Source organism: Puma concolor, chromosome C1 (genome assembly GCF_028749965.1).
Source record: "Puma concolor isolate L17-30 chromosome C1, mPumCon1.1.hap2, whole genome shotgun sequence".
NCBI classification, from domain to species: Eukaryota; Metazoa; Chordata; class Mammalia; order Carnivora; family Felidae; genus Puma; species Puma concolor.
This window is the reverse complement of record NC_141674.1, coordinates 84,643,965-84,666,649: the sequence shown is the minus strand read 5'-3', so window position 1 is coordinate 84,666,649 and position 22,685 is coordinate 84,643,965. Positions and strand designations below refer to the sequence as shown.

Below are 22,685 nucleotides of genomic sequence, written 5' to 3'. Positions count from 1 at the left end.
CAAATTACTAAGTTCAAAAGGTAATTGGCTACAACAGAGCAGTCTTTTAAGCCACGTAGAATTGAAAGTTATTCTAAAAGTTCACGGTTACCTAAACTTCAGATGGTTTTACAATAAAGGCTCTGATGAACATTAAAAATATCTTATATTTCTATTAGTTACATAGCTTTTTCTAAAAAAAATATTTGTTTTCCATAAATGGCTTCTGCGAGCAAATAAATCTGAGACATTACACAAAAGTGAACAGGTTTTTTTTCCCCCTAAAGAGTTTCTTGGAAATGTAAATGTGCTAAGGTACATTGCCAACCTTGTACAATAAAATGAAACAGTGTAACTAGATGGAAGGCACTTGGCTATTAAGCCATCATACCCAATGATAGGTAAAGTAAAATCAATGTTAGTAAATGGCTGTGTGATCAACCATGCTCCCAAATATACAACAGTTAGAGACCCAAAGAACTATACCCAGAGACGTCCTCTGATATTTGCAACAGTTGATTTTTAAAAAATTATTTATAAACTATCGTTTAAATTTTTTTTTAATGTTTATTTTTGAGAGAGAGAGAGAGAGAGAGAGAGAGCACAAGCAGGGGACAGGCAGACACAGAGGGAGCCACAGCATCCGAAGCAGGCTCCAGGCTCTGAGCTATCACGACAGAACCTGATGTGGGGCTGGAACTTACAAACCACAAGATCATGACCTGAGCCGGTCAGATGCTTAACTGACTGAGTCACCCAGGCGCCCATAAACTATCTTTAATGTAGTTTTCCCTCAGCTCAGATTCTCACCTCCTCACTTATCCAAGATTCCTGGTAGAATCTATCAAACTGAGAAGGCAGCTTCCTGGCCTCTGTGGTAGCTAATCTCCAAAGATGTCCCTCCCACAACCATTAGAGAACTATAATAGTCTTCCATGAACATCCCAAGCAGGTTTTCACTGATGATTTTATTTCCTTAATCAATGGTGGAATCTCTCATCAAACAGTAAGAATACAAAGTTTTAAAATCTTTGGATATGGCACAAAAACAGACACACAGACCAATTGAATAGAATAGAAACCCCAGAACTAGACCCACAAACGTATGGCCAACTCATCTTTGACAAAGCAGGAAAGAACATCCAATGGAAAAAAGACAGTCTCTTTAACAAATGGTGCTGGGAGAACTGGACAGCAACATGCAGAAGATTGAAACTAGACCACTTTCTCACACCATTCACAAAAATAAACTCAAAATGGATAAAGGACCTGAATGTGAGACAGGAAACCATCAAAACCTTAGAGGAGAAAGCAGGAAAAGACCTCTCTGACCTCAGCCGTAGCAATCTCTTCCTCGACACATCCCCAAAGGCAAGGGAATTAAAAGCAAAAATGAACTACTGGGACCTTATGAAGATAAAAAGCTTCTGCACAGCAAAGGAAACAACCAACAAAACTAAAAGGCAACCAATGGAATGGGAAAAGATATTTGCAAATGACATATCGGACAAAGGGCTAGTATCCAAAATCTATAAAGAGCTCACCAAACTCCACACCCGAAAAACAAATAACCCAGTGAAGAAATGGGCAGAAAACATGAATAGACACTTCTCTAAAGAAGACATCTGGATGGCCAACAGGCACATGAAAAGATGCTCAACATCGCTCCTCATCAGGGAAACACAAATCAAAACCACACTCAGATATCACCTCACACCAATCAGAGTGGCCAAAAGGAACAAATCAGGAGACTATAGATGCTGGCGAGGATGTGGAGAAACGAGAACCCTCTTGCACTGTTGGTGGGAATGCAAATTGGTGCAGCCACTCTGGAAAACAGTGTGGAGGTTCCTCAAAAAATTAAAAATAGACCTACCCTATGACCCAGCAATAGCACTGCTAGGAATTTATCCAAGGGATACAGAAGTACTGATGCATAGGGGCACTTGTACCCCAATGTTTATAGCAGCACTCTCAACAATAGCCAAATTATGGAAAGAGCCTAAATGTACATCAGCTGATGAATGGATAAATTGTGGTTTATATACACAATGGAGTACTACGTGGCAATGAGAAAGAATGAAATATGGCTCTCTGTAGCAACATGGATGGAACTGGAGAGTGTGATGCTAAGTGAAATAAGCCATACAGAGAAAGACAGATACCATATGTTTTCACTCTTATGTGGATCCTGAGAAACTTAACAGAAACCCATGGGGGAGGGGAAGGAAAAAAAAAAAAGGTTAGAGTGGGAGAGAGCTAAAGCATAAGAGACTCTTAAAAACTGAGAACTGAGGGTTGATGGGGGGTGGGAGGGAGAGGAGGGTGGGTGATGGGTATTGAAGAGGGCATCTTTTGGGATGAGCACTGGGTGTTGTATGGAAGCCAATTTGACAATAAACTTCATATATTGAAAAAAAAATAAAATCTTAGGATAACACAAAGTTATTCATCTCTGTTTTCCTTGCTCTGATCATTATTACTGTGTAGCTATACATTCTATTTGAAATAGGACTGATTGCTCACCAAAAACTGATTTCCATAGCATAGATAGTAAAAAGACAAGATTAATCATTAATTAATCAGTAGTGTTGGTCTATCTATTAAAAATACAAAGGGAAAGCTCCTGGGTATTCAATGGATTGCCACTGATGACAGTAAGAGAACAACTTGGTGTTTTCTTTCTGATGAAGATGATCATCCCTAAATGAACTGACTGAATGGTCCATAGAAAAGTGGTGTGATGTAGCCTGAATTTGCTAATCCAGACTTTAGACTCACCCAGTGAGTGTCTTCCGGTAAATAAGTAGATAATGTGGGCACAAGAATGTAATGGGTTGCAAATTTTAACTGGTATGAAAATGTTTAGGCTGATTAAAAATCTAAGCATATTAGCTTCTCAAGCTGGTGTGTTCCTTTCCAGGAAGTCTAGTCTACGTATAATGTGAATCTATTCAATCCTGGGGTCTATCATGTAGTTCTGAAACATTCTTCAAAGAGTTTCAAAGATACATACACTTCTGAAGGGCTGTTTTAGCACCATCAAGAAATCTGTCTTCTTGGGTCTAGAGATCAGATCAGGGACCAGCTTGAGTAAATGGTATGGGGCATAAACACAAAAAGAAATGTCCCCTGACTTGGATTCAAAAATCCCTTTCTGAGATAACTGAATTATTCCCAGCTATTCTTATGATTAGGGAGTTGAGACACATTAACTTTATTTATTTATTTTTTTTTAATTTTTTTTTTAACGTTTATTTATTTTTGAGACAGAAAGAGACAGAGCATGAATGGTGGAAGGGCAAGGAAAGAGGGAGACACAGAATCGGAAGCAGGCTCCAGGCTCTGAGCCATCAGCCCAGGGGCTCGAACTCACGGACCGCGAGATTGTGACCCGGGTGAAGTCGGACGCTTAACCGACTGAGCCACCCAGGCGCCCCGAGACACATTAACTTTAAAGAGAGTATCTGATTACTCAGTTTCATCCTAAGAGATTGTCAATATAAAATATATAACTTAAATGGTTCAATAAAGACCATTTATTATGCCTCTGACTCAACATTTCAAAGGAAAGCTCAAAACCTACCTGTCATTCCTTGGGATCAAAATTACATTAAATAACTCTATCTGGGTAGATCCTCTGGCACTCCCATCCTTCTCTCTACAAGGAAGGCTATTCACAAAGACTTTATTGTGTGATTGTACATGGTATATATCAGAAAATACAGAGGTTAACTATTTTGGAAACAGGTGTCATTTTTACAGTATTCCCCCAAGCTTTCTCTGAAGCTAATTTTAGCATTTACCTAGCAATGAAAAGTAGTGTGCATTTCTCCTGGGTGAGCAGAAGAAGTCTCCCAATCTTTCCAAAATAAGTCAGTTTAGGATTAAGGGTTACAACTAAGGCTTTGTGAGCACTGTTTTTGAGGCTGGTAAAGGAAGAGCTTTTGCACTGTTTGTTGGAAAAGAGAAAATACCTACAATTCTCCTTTTTGTGGCAATAGATAGCTGTTGATTTAGTATCTCTTCAAATATACTGGATTTTAGTTACCTTTTATTTTTATTTGTCTAAATCTTTCAACTTCTACTTTCATTCTCCTGGATGGAGAAAACAGGAATGAAATAGAATTGAAGTAGTCCTGTATTTTCAGCTTCCGTAACATGGTTTCCACTTTATTCACTTTAATAATTTTATTAGAGCTTATTAATTCCTAGCTTTCTTGAATCCAAAGAGGCTCCTCACACCCAATTCCATGTGACTTTGATACTACTTGGAAGTCATTCACTTTTTTTCCCACCCAAAAAAACTTACTTCTTCCATTTTGAAATGTGCCTTCTGACACTGTTGCTTCTGTCTTCACCTTTGACCGAATCCATCTCTTTGTATCTTTGCCTTTCATAGTCCATGGTCCACAGGTACAATTATATCTGATTTTTTAACTGCTTCGCTTTTTAAAATTGTTCACTCCTCTTACGTCAAATTCTCTTTTTGAGTCTGTGACTTTAACATGACAACTAAATTTTCTGTAACTTCTTAAGCCACTTTACTAAATTCTATGGAATATGACTGAGAGTGGCCAGAGTTTTCTTCCTTTGCTCTTATGTCCCAGATTTTGAAAAGGGTACTTTCTCCAGGTTTCTCTCATGTCACATAACAGTTCCTCTGTGTTGGATGGAATGAAGTGAAGAAAAGTCATTCTCCCTCACTGTTTCTTTTAATTCATGTAGATGAGCACAGAGTCCATAACTTCTCTGACTCCCAGGTTTTAAAAGAAGAATGAAATTTTGGATAGAAATCTAAATGCCACTCAGAATCCTGCTTAGTTGGCAGTTTGATAATCACTATCAATACACATTAATGTCTTAAAGTCACAATGCTTGGGAACTATCTTTCCCTGGACCAGAGTGTTTTAAATTTACAAAATTTACAACATGTTCCAAACTATGTATGCATCACTGAATTTAAATTTTTTTTTTCAACGTTTATTTATTTTTGGGACAGAGAGAGACAGAGCAAGAACGGGGGAGGGGCAGAGAGAGAGGGAGACACAGAATCGGAAACAGGCTCCAGGCTCTGAGCCATCAGCCCAGAGCCCGACGCGGGGCTCGAACTCACGGACCGCGAGATCGTGACCTGGCTGAAGTCGGACGCTTAACCGACTGCGCCACCCAGGCGCCCCACATCACTGAATTTAAAACAACTCCTTTGTTTGAATTTATTTTGCCACTCTCCAACATAAGCAATACATTTCTAAATAAATACAACTATACTTCAAGAACTTCTAGGATGTTCAACGTTCATCCGTTACTTACTCTTTATAGGACTACTATGATATATATATATATCATAGATATATATTAAAATATATATTAAATATATAAAATGTATATATTTAATAAAATATATTAAATATATAAAATGTATATATTTAATAAAATATATTAAATATATATATTAAATATATATAAATATATATTTATATATTAAAATATATATATAAAATATATATTAAAATATATACATATTTTAATTTCCCTAATTTTTAAGTGGTCCATAAGTAACTGGACTTGGATTTTACGGAAGCATTTGGTGTATTATTCATCTGGCTAGATGGTGTACTCTTGCAGTAACTTTGTTTCTTTCTTCCTTTATTTTCCAGAAAATGTCCTTTACTATAATCACTTTTTGCTTCCTAGATGTCCATGTTGATATATATATATATATATATGTATATATATATATATATACACACATATATGTGTATATGTATATATATACACATATATGTGTGTATATATATATATATATATACATATGTATATATACATATGTATACGTATATATTTGTATTATTCAGTAGTGATAGAACCCTTTGATTAAATCTGTTCATTACAAGTCAAGGAAATAAAACTAATTTAAACGTTCTTTCCTTAAAAAAAGTTAATACATGGTAGAGCTGTAGTAATCAAGTAAAAAATATATACTTATTATTCTTCCCCAGTAAACTGTAAGGTCCCAAATAGCAAGAGTAAAAGTTTGAATCTGGATGCTCCATAGTGCTTAGCACAGGATTTTGATGTTAACAGAATTTTAAATGAATGATTTCACATGAGACAGCTGACATTTTTAAATAAGGTTGATATCATTTGAAATGAACTGACCTCTGATCCAGTAATTTCTTAAAATTCTTATCCAGGAATTTTTTAAAGTCTAATGTTCATAATTATTTTTAATAGTATTATTTGTGAGAGCAAAAAAATAGCATAAAGCCTCAACTGTTCATTGTTACCTTTGCTAATAGAAGTAAACTAACACAATGTATTATATTAAGTTTATTATTACATAGGAAAGTAAACAAATGAGAAATATGGAGCTCAAAATAACATATATCCACTGTAATCATCATGACACAAAATAGATAAGTAATCATGTTTTTATGCTGACACATTCAGAAAGGGTCATGTAGAAATTTTAAAATATTTTGATCTGAACATAGCAAATTATTTTTCTATAATTGTATTTAAGTATACCACTCTCTCCAGGAGAAAAGGTTACAGGCATTCTTTATTTTATGTTAATGTACCTAGCTTTTGTTGTTTTTGTTTGCTTTTAGTGTGCATGTATATTAATTTTATAACGACAGAAATAAGGCTATGCAACAAGGACTTCCACACATTAATAATTAAGTGAATATAATACTTAAGTGAATGTAATACTTAAAGTCATATAGTTTATTCCTTTGCACACTTTACTTTACAATATTAAACTGCTTTTTGTGGCAAAAGTTAACATATGATCTTTTCATTGTATTAAAATTAAACTTTCAAAGAGTGTATTCTTTTAGTTTGTAATACCTACCAAGCATCACTTCCTTTCAAATCCCCACCATCATCATAATCATCATTACCATCAGCATAAACAACCATATAAACAGACACTCTTTTGTACCTAATAGAGAGTAATGAGAAAATGTCCATGCGCTTAATGCTGCATGTCATGTTTTATGGTTTTAGCATCCCCTCACATTTTATCAGGAAATAATTTGCTTTGGTTATTTGGGTACCAATATGCTTTGAAATTATTCACCATTGTTCAGTTGGATTTTTTGCTGTAGTGTCTTATTAATTCTTGTCTTTTAAAATAACTCATGGGGCGCCTGGGCGGCTCAGTCGGTTAAGCGGCCGACTTCGGCTCAGGTCATGATCTCACGGTCCGTGAGTTCGAGCCCTGCGTCGGGCTCTGTGCTGACAGCTCAGAGCCTGGAGCCTGTTTCAGATTCTGTGTCTCCCTCTCTCTGACCCTCCCCCGTTCATGCTCTGTCTCTCTCTGTCTCAAAAATAAATAAACATTAAAAGAAAATTTTAAAAAAATAACTCATATTTATTCTTAATTATTGGCCTTATAGGACAAAATGGAAATAACTTTATTTTACTTACTTGAGTTTACGTGGAAGTGCCTGTTATATATTTGGTGCTGTCTCCAAATAAATTCACACATCTAAGTACTACATTTCAATGTGACAATAGCTATCTTCTGATACAGACCCATGCTTCATATTTATAATCTGATTTTCCTGTCACTTTGATATTTAAATTTTAAGTTATAAATAAGCTGTGACCATTTCACTTCATAAAACAAGTCCAAAGGCAAATGTTTATACCCCAATTCATCTATCATACTAGGAACAAACCCTTATGGAATTTATATTTGCAAACGTTGATGAAAAAAGAGGTATTTCTGGAAGAATGTGATTAAATTAAAAAGGAAATGGAAAGATTCTGGAACATTTCACTTCTCTGTATATCTAAGAGATTCTGAAGTTAACAGATAACAGCAGACTGTTACTGTTTCAGGCCACACAGTCTGCATGCTAATTAGAAAGCCTTGATTATTTAAGGGCTCCAACTTCCTAATTATGCTTGGACTGATATAGCAAATCAGTTAAAAGTTATTCACTCAGGAAAAAAAAACAATAACAACAACAAATAATTGAAACCACAGGGGTTTTTTGAATTTAAAGAAAACCAATGATTCCTTCAAAGATATACATCTAAGATGCAGTACACTTGACACATTTTTAGTAACATTTATAAATATAATTCACTTGGAGGAAGAGTTAAAAACATACTGATATTAAAACTGCTGTGAAGAACAAAACTGGCAAAATGACACAGTAATGCTAATTTAACTGTTTCTAAGAAAGCAATATTTTATGTAATTTGAAATCAGTCTATGAGACTGACAAAAATGTGAATTTATGTGACAGGTAGAGTCAAACCCAAACATTTCAGTTGGGAGTTCAGTGGAATTGCCATGAAGATTTTCCCTTAAAAAATGAAGTTCAAACTTAGAAAAAAAGTTTGCAGAGCCTATCATTTAAAGGAAAATATAATCAGTGCATGTGAAAATATAAACAGTGTCATGTGATACTTACACCCTAATATACTTATGTTTTAGAACTATAATTACTTATAGTATATTGCATATTTTAGTATTTGAGGCATTGTCCATAAATTATTTTGGTTGACTGTCATAACAATTCTGTAACATCAGAATGGACAGGTTGTAATGTAAAGGAGAGAGAAAGTCTTTTTGTGGATTGAAATAGTTAAGTGGTAAGAAAGCCATAGTGATAAATAAATTAATAATTAATTAATTAATTAAGCCATAGTGATAAATATCACCATAGTGATGTCATTCAACAAAATATTTTATTTATTTTCATTTTCTACTTTCATTTTTTTAAGTTTATTTATTTATTTTGAGAGAGCGGGAGAGACTGCGCACACAAGGGGGAGATGAGCAGAGAGAGGGAGAGAGAGAATCCCAAGAGGCTCTGCACAGCTAGTACAGAGCCCAACGTGGGGTTCGATCTCACGAACTGTAAGATTATGACCTGAACTGCAATCAAGAGTCGATGCTTAACCAACTGAGCCACCCAGGTGCCCCTTAACAAAATAGTTCAAATCATTTCAAAATCTGAGACTTATGGGAAATTCCTTTGAGATACTTGAATTTACTTAAGGTTGTTAATGCAGAATAAAAAAAATTAAGGACAGAAAATGATCTTTTCAATCACTTGAGTCTCTAGGCCACCACCATGAAATCCCTATGTCAGTTCACATCTCTGTCTGGTACCACAATGTTCCCTATTAGGTCTCCTCATGTCCAGTTTTGTTTCACTCTGAGCCATATAAGCCAGAGTGACCTTTCTAAAAGGCAAATCTGATAAATATTGTCACGTCCCTGATGAAAACTCAACGGCTTTTCCTATTTCGCTTAGAATGAAAAATAAAGACTTATATTACGATGCCCTCTTCAGCCCAGTGTGGTTCAGGATGAACAGCAAAATAAGGCATCTAGGCATATTGAATATTTTAAGCTGAAGGAGTCTGAGACTATGGGAGAGGCAGGAAGGTCACTTTGATCTTCCATAACCCACAGCCCCTGGTGCAGGTGGTAAAACCCTCATATGAGAGTTGTTCTCCTCATATCTGGGGGAAAGGAAGGTACTTATCAAAGGAAAGGAACACAGAGAAGACACCTAACACACAGGTCTTGTCATGTTTCTGCAGTTTATTATATATACCTCATACTCCTTAATCTACCATATTTCTACATGACTGCCCACCTGTCATCAAACCTAGCAAAAAATATTCACATCTGCTTCTTACTCCCTATGTCCTTAGGAAGGCTTCTGTGTCACAAACAACTTACATTACATCAATCTGTATGCTTTTTTTCCTGTCAATTTATCTCTATCATTTTAATTTCAGACCCAGCTAGGGACTGTCAGAGGGTTCAGGAAAACTTTTTCCTCCCCTACAAACCTCATTTTTCAACTCAACACTACCCCTGCTTCTCCAACCTCCAAAAAAGAGCCTCAGTTATTTGAACATATTCTCTCACTTCTAGGGATTTTCTGCATGTATTTTCTCTAACTGGAACTCTTTCTCACATCTTTATCTACCTACTTCTTATTCATCATTCAGGTTTTATCTTAACCACATCCTCTGCAGAACCTTCCTCATTCCTTCTAGATTAGGTTAGATGCCCTTGTAATGTCTTTCTACGCTAGAACATATTATACTTTATTATAATATTTTGTATTAATTGACTGTTTCCCTTGGTGACCGTGCCTACGTAAAAAGGCACTGTATTTGTGTTGCATGCTATGGTCTCTCCAGGGCCCAGCACAGTGTCTGATGGAAGTAGAGGCTTAAGAAATGCTTATTAAATGAAAATAGTTAATCTTTTCAAAAATATACAATATTTTACAGTCTGGCATGCACTATAGACTATAAAGCATAAAGGTATCAATTTCATATAGTCATTAATTTAGTCAGAGATAAGGTTAGAGATGTATGTTGAAAATGCACCTGCTAGAAACAGTATGTTTAGAATATGCTCGATTAAAAAAAAAAAGGATAGTATAAAATTCATTTAAAATGATGACCACCTTGGGGAACTGTTAGTTGTAAAAAAAAAAAAAAAAAAAGATGAAAAACAATCATCTGAAATCAAAAGGATGACTAGGTTCTATCTTGAAATAAAGGAAAAAAAGAAAAAAAGCTGAACTAAACTAAACTGAAATAAAAAGAGAGAATAGCATGCTCTTTTGTTGAGGTTTTGAACAGCTATAGAAGGCAAAGTGGAAATGGAAGGGAAACAAGGCACAGGACCTGATTTGATTTTCTGCTCATTGAAACCTCTGGTCCTTTTCTCATGTTGCAAATACTTTATAACATAAGAAAAGGAGAGGATGAGGGGAATAAGATGGGAGAATCAGTAGCAAGCATTGCCCAAGTGCTTTTAAAAAATTCAAATCCTTCTAAAACAAGAAACTGTGGGGAAAACAAACAAAACAAAATGGTAGCATAATTCTTTCCCACAATCAAGGCTCAAATTAGGCACCTGGGGCATACTGTATAAGAAGGAAGACTCTTCATCCTTCCTCCACATAAACATATTTGTTTCAGTGGGTGGGTTCGGCATTACTCGATTAACTAGCAACTCCACTGGCACTGAGCCACCAAGGAGGCTTTTGAATGTGACACTTGGTTCCTTAACAGACTCTTTCAACAAAGGACAGATAGAAAGTAAAAGAGAGGACAACTTTCATAAAATGAAGCAATATCACATAGCACTAATTACCTGTTCATAATACTGGATATTCTCCTCAGCCATATCTGTAAATGCTGACTTGATATCATTTTGCATATTATGTCTCCATCTTTCCCAGTCTGCTTTCAGGGCATTATTAGCGCATTCAACTTTATCTTCAAGTTTTCCAATCTCTTCTGTAAGCTGAATTAGATCACAAAGAGAGATAAATTGATCTATGTATTCCTGTTACTAAATGAATTCATCAAGTCTAAGCTGAACATTATATCAAAACATCTTAAGAATAATTCTTTGGAAAGTCACCAGCACTTACGATGTGTAATAACCAGTTATAGTAAAAAGAAGACTGGGCTCAGCCAGAGATGCTAACTGGAGTTCGAAGATCAACCATCAATTAACATTTGACCTTGGCCTAAGTCTGTCAAACCTTGGGCTTAGGTTTCACTATTTATAAAACAGAGGAAATTGAACTACAAGTTATCTTAAAATTCTTTTGTACTAACTCTCACTACCACTATTGTTTATGGTGATAATATTTATGTTAAAAGGCATGGTTTCATTAACCAGCTTCCTATTCCTGGGCTTCATTTTTCAATCGTTTTTTACTAGAAAGATCAATTAACTCACCTGTTACAACGTCCATTCAGATTATGCACTCTAACCTGGAGGCCCAGGGGATCAACTTGACAAATTTCACCAAGCTAGTACTAGAAGCAGGTTTATGTCTGAAGACACCTAACACCTAGTCTGTGCATCATTACACAGGCTTAGCATGATATTTACACCCCCTCACCACTTCACCTGCCAACCTTAGAGCATGTAATCCAGCAATTTATTGGCTTATATTTTGTGTATTTACATATTAATACATATATTTATACATATATATTTATTCATATATTCAGCATATATTTAATTGCCTTCTCTGCACCAGGCATTCTTCTAGGAGAATTCAGTAGTGAAGACAATAGACAAAATCTCTGCTTTTACTCAAATGGAGAGAGACAAACCAAAAGCAAGATAAATGAAATAGGGACTATCAACTGAAAATTAATGCTAAAAAGAAAAATGAAGCAGAAAGGTAGATAGGGAACATATGATGATGCAATTTCACATGAGATGACAGAGGAAAGCCTAAATAAGAAAGTGTCTTTTGAATAAATATCTTCAGTCCACAAGAGAGTAAACCATGGGGGTTCTCAGTAGAAAACTTGTTCCTGGCAGAAGAAACAAGGGTAACAGACTGGAGGTGGAAGCATGCCCTGATGGTCCAAGAAGAACATGGAGACTAGCACGGCTGTAGCATATAGTGGAGTGAACAAAAAAGGGAAGGTTCTAGGAGATGAAATCACATAAGGAATGGGTGACCAGATCTTACTGAGGCATGTAGTCTGTGGTGAGGTTCTTGGATTTTTACTGAGATCCAAAGCCAGGAAATTACATGCAGAAATGATACCATCTCTCTCATATCTTAAAAGGGGCATCATCATTACCATTGTGGTGTGACTGAAAGTATTTGAAAGAGACCATTATTCAAGAAGATCCACATTTCAGAGATGCTGAAATGCAAGAATGTCTTAGAATAAAAATAGGTTATTTTGCTTCTAATGCTTATGTGAATTATTACTCTAACATCATCATTATCATCATCATCATCACCATCATCATCATCATCATTATTATTGCTATGGAATTTCACCTTTCTGCCCTTATTTCATCGCAGCCGTATTTGTTTTTATTTCCTAAGAATAGACACTTGGTATTACATAAATCTCTGATTATGAGAGATCTATTTCATTAGTAAGGTTGACTTTCATGGTTTTTTTTGGGGGGGAGGGAGGCAGATATTATTTTACTTTCTTGTTTTGTTTGTAAACTATCTCAGGGAAGCCATTTATTATTTTATGAGTATGTGTACTCTTTGGAGTGATTATTTTGTTACATCTTAGAAATTTTGTCTAATGAGTTGTTAATGGGATGTCTGACGGTGGATGCCAGGGGATAAGCTAAGAGTTAAACTGCTAAAATGCCAAACCCAAACAGGTTCTGGGTCTGCTGGAAAAATCATAGGGGCTGGTTAGAAAAATTCACTCCTCTGGGTTGTTGGATGGAATCATGCAATTTTCAAAGTCAGATGGAAATTATTAGCATAATGTCTCTTTTATGTAGGATCAGGAGGTACCTACAGCAACTGTGAGTGCACTATTATTCTCCTCTGCTTAGCATTTTCAGTCTAAAATTGTTATGCACTGGAGTGGGATTACTGGCAGACTGCTCTACTAAAATTGGCTTTCGGAAACAGAGTATCTGAATCATATATTGTATCTTTCTCCCCTTCATAACAGTTTAACATGATGTCCCTGCCATAAGGGGTTTACAACATAGTTTTCCCTTTGTCAATCTGTAACTCCCCCTCATAAAAGCCCAGGAAGTGGTGGCCTGCCTGGTTGGTGCTTCTGCTGTGACAGAGCTACTAGAGACGTCCTGTCCTGTTCTCTCACCTCACTCTCACCTACAGGAACATTTGTAGGCTTATCAGCACAGAACTAGGATTACAAAGACTTATGAAAGGTTAAACCAACTTCAGTTTAAGTTCCACTTCCATCTTTAAAAGTTATGTGACCTTGGTAGGACTAGCTATTGAAGCCCTAGTTTCTTCAGCTATAAAATAGATATGAAAAAATACCTATCACATAAGGGTTTTAGATGCATGAAATAATGAACACTAGTTGACTTAAACAGTGCCTCACAATTTGCCTACTAAATGTTATGTATTACCATCACCACCATTACCACCGCCGCGATGACCACCACCATCAGCACCATCATCATTAACTGGTGAAACTCAAGTTGATTCCCTCTCCTATTCCAGTATTTTGATTTCTGGAAGTACTGTATTCCTCTGCCAGGGTCTAGGTCTTAGGTTAACTTCTAGTGCTAGTTCTCAATCTCTTCTCACCAGTTAGGAAGATGATACATATGCTTTAAATATATATGACCAATTCTTATCTTTTTTTGTAGCCAAATATGAGTAATTTTTCTTTCTTTGATGATTTCATCATTATTTTAGTTGGAAAAGGAGAAAAAAGACATTAGGTATTTCCCCACACTGAATCATCTTCCCATAATTTCAATTCTAGGAAACTCTAATTGATAATAAGCACAAAATATCTACTTCAAATGGAGAAGGAGCTGGACTATATCTTTCCTAATAATTTACAAAAGCCCAATATACCCTTTTTCTTAGTTGACTTCAATTTAGCAGGGACTTAAATACCATTCTTGGTATAAGGACCTATGGATTCAGAGGGTGCCATCCAGGCTTTGAACATATACAGTCAATGAAAGTTAACTGAGGTGGGAGGGTAAGGTGTTAGAACCTGGCAGGCCAAAGAAGCCTCTCTAGCCACACAGCAGGTTTCAATAACTCGAAAAGTAGGAAATTCAATTCATTTTCTCTACTATAAAATACCACAGAAAAGATGGAATTAAAAAGGATTAAAGCTTAAATAATTGTTTTCACAAATCCTGGAAGCGATTTGGTCCTCTTTTAGTGGAAAAATTTAAGAAGCAAGCAATCCTTTTTGCCAGGAAAATGTTGTAATACCAGAATAAGTAATACAAGATTGTAAGATAGTGGGGAAAAAAAGGAAAGATTTATATTTAACAGCAAGGCTAATGGGTAATTTCTAGCTTCAGTTATATTCAGCCAGAAATTAGCCACGCAATTAAATGAAAACCATTAATACTAAGAGCCCAGGCAAACAAAACAAAATCTTTCTCCAAAAGTAACTTCCTACTATAGTACCAGTAATGGCAACAATAATAATAACCATTTATTGCATTTCTGCCATGGGCCATTGCATTAAGCTATATACTTTACATATATTATTTCATTTAATCTGCATAATAATGTTGCAAATTTGGTATTATTATCTTCCTTTTACAAGTTAGAAAAGTGGGAAAAAATGAAAGAGATCTCATAGCTTTTTGTGGCATAATAAAGATTCAAACGAAAGTCCGCCTAAGTCAAAGCCCATGTTTTTTCCACACTGACTAAATAGCACCAAGCTAGTATGCCTGTGGCTTTCAAGGCTGAAATGATTCACCTTTAACTGAAGGAGTCTATAATCTATTAGAATACACAGATGCAGGTGGTACTTGGGTGGCTCAACAGGTTGAGTGTCCAACTCTTGATTTCAGCTCAGGTCATGATCTCACGGTTTGTGAGTTCGAGCCCCACATTGGGCTCCTCCCACTGATGGTGCAGGGCCTGCCTGGGATTTGCTTTCCCTCTCCCTCCCTCTCTGTCCCTTTCCTGCTTGTGTTCTCCTTCTCTCTCTCTCTCTCTCTCCCCCCCTCGCTTTCTCTAAATAAATAAATAAACTTAAAAAAAAAGAATACACATATGCAAAAATGAAATAACTATACAAAGCAGAATGTAATATATACCACATGGAGGAAAAAAATTACAGTAGTATAGAAAGATACAGAATGTAGGATTAATTTTGATTGGGATAGGTGATGTTTTGACTGCCATTTCAGTAGGCAGGGACTGGGGAAGAAATGCCTGGATGAATGTAAGGCATAAACAAAACCACAGAGATGGCATGCTACAGACTGTGACGACAGAATGGATAGGACGTAGGTTTGGAGTCTGGAGGTGGGCAAATGGAAACAAGAAATGCTGCTGGGTAGGCTGATTGAAGATTCACTGCTTACAGGGTTTGAATGACATTGAGCATGAAATGGATTCTGCAGGAAATGGTAAATCACTAAAAGTTTTTGACCAGAACAGAGCTGTATTTCCTAAGTCAGATATAGAGGGATGGTTAAAAGAGAAAGGAAGGAGGAGAGGAAAAAGGAAACCAGTTAACCTGCACTAGCATAATGAAGAAACAATGAAAAATGATAAGGAGGATCTAGTTCATCCCCACTCATTTGCTCATCCAGCAGCATTCACTCAGCATCCATCTAGTTTGTGTTAGGAACTAAGATAATGGGTAGTGTAGGATGACCATGAACTCACCTCCTCCCATGGACATGCTGAATCTTTATCTATATACAGAGAAATTCCTCCTGAGGAACTCAGGGCTGACTGAACAGCCAGACAAAAATACCACCAAAAAAGAAAATTACAAGCCAATATCCCTGATGAATATAGATGTAAAAATCCTTAACAAAATATTAGTAAAACAAATTCAAAAACACATTAAAAGGATCATATTCCAGGATCATGTTGGATTTACTCCAGATGCAAGAATGGTTGCATCAATCAATGTGATACACTACATTAAAAAAGACAAAGGATAAAAATCATGTGATGATCTCAATAAATGCAGAAAAAGCATTTGACAAAATTCAACATCTATTTATGACAAAAACTCTCAACAAAGTAGATATGGAAGGAATGGACCTCAACATAATAATGGCCATATATGACAAACCCACAGCTAACATCACACTCAATGGTGAAAAGCTGAAAGATTTTCCTTTAATATCAGAACAGGACAAAGTGGCCCACAATATGATTTTTACTCAAAATAGTACTGGAAGTTCTACCCACAGAAATTAGCCAAGAAAAAGTAATAAAAAGTATTCAAATTGGACAGAAGTAAAACTGTCACTATTTGCAGATGACATGATACTAAATATAGAAAACTCTAAAGGCGCTACCAAAAAACCATTAGAACTATTAAATAAATTCTTTAAGTCTCAGAATATAGAGTTAATATACAGAAATCAATTGTGTTTCTATATGCTGATAACTAACTATCAGAAAGGAATTAAGAAAATAACACCATTTATAATTTCATCAGAAAAAAGAAAGTATCCAGGAATAAATTTAAGGAGGTGAAAGACCTGTACACTAAAAACTCTACAACATTGATAAAAGAAATGAAAGGCAACACAAATACATGTAAAGTTATTCTATGCTCACGGATTGGAAGAGCTAATATTAAAATGTCCATACTACCCAAGGCAATCTACAGAGTCAATGAAATCTCCATCAAAATACCAATGGCATTTTTCAAAGAACTAAAACAAATAATCCTAAAATTTGTATGGAACCACAAAATTCTCCAAATAGAACAATCTGGAGGGAAAACAAACAACCAAAAAGAAAATATAAAAACAAAAACAAAGCTGGAGGCACCATGCTCCCTGATTTCAAACTATACTACAAAGCTGTAGCAATCAAAACAGTTTGGTACTGGCCCAAAAAGAGACATAGAACAGTGGAATAGAATAGACAACCCAGAAATAAACCTACATATTATATGACCTATTAATATATAACAAAGGAGGCAAGAATATACAATGAGGAAAAGACAGGCTTTTCAAAACATGGTATTAAGAAAACTGGACAGTCACATGCAAATGAATGGCACTGGACCAGTATCTTACAACATATACAAAAATAAACTGAAAACTGGGGCGCCTGGGTGGTGCAGTCGGTTAAGCGTCCGACTTCAGCCAGGTCACGATCTCGCGGTCCGTGAGTTCGAGCCCCGCGTCGGGCTCTGGGCTGATGGCTCGGAGCCTGGAGCCTGTTTCCGATTCTGTGTCTCCCTCTCTCTCTGCCCCTCCCCCGTTCATGCTCTGTCTCTCTCTGTCCCAAAAATAAGTAAGTAAATGTTGAAAAAAAAAATTAAAAAAAAAAAAAAAAAAAAACAACTGAAAACAGATTAAAGACCTGAATGTAAACCTGAAACTAGAAAATTCCTAGAAGAAAATCATAGGAAGTAAACTTTTTAATATTGATCTTAGCAATATTTTTTTGGCTTCAGGTAAGAGTCAACAAAAGCTAAAATAAAACAAATGGGACCTCATCAAATTTAAAAAAATGTTTGCACAGTGAAGGAAATCATCAACAGAACAAAAATGAAACCTACTGAATGGGAGAATGTATTTGCAAATCATACATCTCATAAGGGTATAATATCCAAAATATACAATGAACTTATACAATTTAATATAAAAAAAAAACCTGATTGAAAAATGGGCAGAAGACTTGAATATATATGTTCCTAAAGAACACATATAGATGGCAATAGGCATATGAAAAGATACTCAACATCACTAGTCACCATGGAAATGAAAATCAAAACAACTATGAGATATGACCTCAAACCTGTCAGAAAAGTTATTATCAAAAAGATAAAGGGGGGCCAAGATGGAGGAACAGCATGGAAGTTTTTTTTGCATCTCTAGTCCCTGCAATACAGCCAGATCAACACTAAACCATTCTGCACACCTAGATAACTGATTTGAGGATTAACACAACAATCTGCACAACCTGAACCAGAGAACTCAGCAGGCATGAGGCACGAAGAGGTGAACTGGGGGAGAAAGCCGCAGAGAGAGGGGAACTCTTTGGCTTGCAGATAGAGGATGGAGACAGGGGGAGAGCACAGAAAGCATCTCCCCGCCTAAAAGCAGCTGGGGAGAAAATAAAGAGTACACAAGAGACTGAACAAGAAAGGGAGAAAGGAGAAAGGAGAGGGTTTAAATTCCATTAAGACTCTGTAAATGGGGAGTGCAGAGTCTGCAACTCCGCAGCTCGATACCTGGCAGTGCTCTGGTGGGAAGGGCAAATCCCCACAGAGAGCGAGGTCCTCGGAGTCCTCAGGCCACACGGAGAGAGGAAGTTCCCCTGCTGGGAGGGCATTTGGTAGAGGCTGGTACCAGTGAACCCCAGAGAACAACCACATCCTTTGGTGCTGGAACATGAACATTAAAGGGAAAGCCCGGTGCCAGATATGTGTTGTAGTTATCCATGAACTCTGAAATGCTACTCCTACAAGATCACGGGAACTTTTTCTGGGGTGGGCTGGCACCCAGCCACAGTCTCTGGGCATTGGCAGCAGCACAGTCCCACGAACGATCCTGGGGGTGAGCTGGCACCTGGCCATTGCTCACTGAGACCCTCCCCCAGAAGGTCTGAGTAAGTCAAAGCCGCAGTCCCTCAGAAGTGAGGGGTTGGGAAACACAGCCGCATCTGAGATAAAACTCAGGAGGGAGTTACCACCTGGCAACATAACGGCTTGGTCACAGACACTGTAAAAGCGGGGAGTGGACGGAAGCCAGAGACACAGGCGACTGCTGGTCAGTGAGAGCACAGCGTTCTGATACTAGAGACTGGGTAACTGAGTGATGCCATTTTCATCCCTCCCACGCATATGCATACACACCTACAGGCGCCATAACAATCTACCCCAGTAATGGAGAATGGAGCCATTACACTAAGCCCTGTCCAACTGGGCCAAACTCACTCTTCAGGAACACAAGTCTCTCTGCCTGCTTAGTTTACTGACTATAATGTGCTTCATAGTTCAACGTCTAGGGGAAACTGATGTAATTTCAATCGTACTTCAGTCTGTTTGCTGGTCCATCTATTCAATTTTTTTCTTTTCTTATTCTTAGGTAAAGAAAAAATTTATTTTTATTTTCCATTTCTATTAAAAATACTTTTTCTACTATATTTTTCATTTTTGTAAATTTTTCAAATTCTATTTTTTTACTTCCATCATTTCATTTTATTCTATTTCATTGTATTCACTTTTTCAAATTTTCAAACTTTTCCTTTTTTTTTTCTTATCTTTCCCTTTTTCCTCTAATCTATCAAGCTCCTTTCAACAACCAGACCATAACATATCTAAGATCTACCATCCTTTTTTGGATTTTTTTGTGTTGTTTTTAATTTTTTAATTTTAGATTTTTTTCTACCTTATTTATTCCTTTTCTTCCTTCAAAATGATGAAATAGAGGAATGCAGCCCAAAAGAAAGAACAGGAAAAAACGACATCCAGGGACTTAATCAACACAGATACAAGCAAGATGTGTGAACCAGAATTTAAAATGATGATAATAAGAATACTAGCTGGGGTTGAAAACATTAGAATCCCTTTCTGTGGAGATAAAAGCTAGTCAGGATAATATAAAAAAAATGTTATAACTGAGCTGCAATCTCAAATGGATGCCACAGCGGCAAGGATGGATGAGGCAGAGCAACGAATCAGCAATATAGAGGACAAACTTATGGAGAACAATGAAGCAGAAAAAAAGAGGTAGACTAAAGCAAAGGAGCACGATTTAAGAATTAGAGAAATCAGTGACTCATTAAAAAGGAACATCAGAATCATAGGGGTTCCAGACGATGAAGAGAGAGAAAAAGGGGTAGAAGAGTTATGTGAGCAAATCATAGTGGAAAACCATGCAGTTGGTGGGAATGTAAATAATTGTAGCCACTATGGAAAAGAGCATGGAAATTCCTCAAAATATTAAGAATAGAACTACTGTGCAATCCAGCAACTCCACCTCTGAGTATTTATCTGAAGAAAATGACAGCACCAATTCAAAGACATATATTCACCCCTACATTCATTGCAACATATTTACAATAGCCAAGTGTCCACAGATAAATGGATAAAAAAAACACGATCTATCTATATCGATATCGATATCGATATCGATATTGATATCTATATGTATCTATATACATTTATATAGATATATATACACACACATATATATGTGTATACATACACACACACAATGGAATATTAGCCACAAAAAAGAATGAAATCTTAACATTTGTGACAACATAGATGGACAACATAATATCAAGAAGGTATTATGCTAAGTGAAAGAAGTTAGTTAGGGAATGACAAATGCTGTATGATTTCACTTATATGTGGGATCTAAAAAACAAAACAAAACAGAAACAGATTCATAAATACAGGAAACAAACTGTTGGTTACCATGGGGGGAGGGGTTGAGGGATTGAGGGTTGGGTGAAATAGGTGAAGATGATTAGGAGACACAAACTTGTAGGTATAAAATAAATAAATCATTGGGATGTAATATACAGCATAGGGAATACTGTCAATAATATTGTAACAACTTTGTGTGATGACAAATGGCAACTAGATTTACCATGGGGAATACTTTGTAGTGTATAAAAATATTGAATCACTATGATGCACACCTGAAATTAATAGGATATATGTCAACTGCACCTCATTAAAAAATAAATCAAATAAAAAAAGAAAGAAAAAGAACTAAGTTGAAGAGTGAATAAACAGACTTTGTCCTCAAGGACTCATACCCAAGAGGAGAGATTAAAAAATCAATCATGAAATAAACGTGAAAGGCATTTCATGAAAAGCAAATAGTAGTATGCAGTCCTAGAAGCATGTCTATTTGGGAGTTTCTAAAAAATTACAGGTGGTTCGTTAAAGTTGGTACCTGGAGTGTGAGTAGGGGAATTGCAAAAGATGAGGAAAGAGAGGCAGGCAGTTGCCAGGTCCTAAAAGGATATCCTTTAAAAAAGACAAGTGAAATAACTGAGAGGGGGGAAAGGAAAGGGAAGGGGAAGGGGAAGGGGAAGGGGAAGGGGAAGGGGAAGGGGAAGGGGAAGGGAAGGGAAGGGAAGGACCTGGGGACAGTAGTAACAAATCAGATTCCTGATGCAGGGGTCCTTTAGGAGAAAAGGTAAATGCTGGGAGACAGAATCAGCAGGGTTTGTCAACTGACAATATGTGGGCACTGGGAGAAAAGTCTGTTTTGCTGGTAAGATTAACTGGAGGAATAGGTCGAGCTCTGAAACTTAAGCTCTGAAACTTCCAAAGTGACTTGGGTAGTTTGGGCAAGCAGGGAGGGGATAGGGACTTATCAGTTATATACAAACACATCTAAGTACTTTCAATAATGAAAAATTAGAACTATATGTTTGTGGAGGACAAATAAAACTGTAAGAAAAATACCCAGAGAAGTGCTCTGCATCTAAGTGCAGCTGATGTACATTCTCTATCTTTTGGGCAAGACTTCTCTTTATTACCAAGGTTTTTAGCTTGATATTTTAATGATGCTTAAATTGCCTTAGAATTCTTCTAGAATAAAAAATAGTGATGTGGTTCATTTTTGAAAACTGTTAAAAACACTTGTTCCTGCGAAATAAATACCTAATCCTACTCATTAAAACACATAAATATATAACCCTGGTTCTATTTTTTTGCCCATATCCTCTTTTGATATAATCAATTGTTTTATTGCACTATGCTTTCAAGATTTTCAGAAAACTATAAAACATTTTACTGGTTTAAAGTAAGTAATTCAAATGTCATTCTGACATTTAACTGAATTAAGTAGAAATTTTAGGTTTAGTGTACCTATAGAAGAATCAAGTCTTGGGGCACCTCGGCGGCTTGGTTGGTTAAGCATCTGACTCTTGTTCTCAGTTCAGGTCATGATCTCATGGTTTGTGAGTTTAAGCCCCACATCGGGCTCTGCACTGACACTATGGAGCCTGCTTGGGATTCTCTCTCTCTTCTTTCTACCCCTTCTCTGCATGCTTGCTCTCTCTCAAAATAAACAAGCAAACTTAAAAAAAAAAGAAGAATCAAGTCTTCTTCAGGAAATATCACATGCATAGTGATAGAGCTGTGAGAAATTTGATACAAAAAAACAACAGAAAAGTTTTCTGTTAGAAAAGGAAGGCCATTCAGAAGTGGTTCAACATCAAGAAACACCTTCTAAGAGTTACATACTGAAAAGATGACAGTCTTTATTTACTAAG

General features: G+C 36.4%; 1 protein-coding gene across 6 annotated transcripts in view; it reads right to left on the bottom strand.

Moving 5' to 3' along the window:
- SNX7 (sorting nexin 7) overlaps positions 1–22,685 on the bottom strand; it is a 243,129-nt gene that overhangs the window by 149,490 nt on the left and 70,954 nt on the right. For all 6 annotated transcript variants that reach the window (XM_086717644.1, XM_086717646.1, XM_086717647.1 and 3 more), the window contains exon 8: positions 11,135–11,287. In XM_086717644.1, coding sequence (XP_086573770.1) covers positions 11,135–11,287 — 153 coding nt within the window. The remainder of the gene's footprint in view (positions 1–11,134; positions 11,288–22,685) is intronic.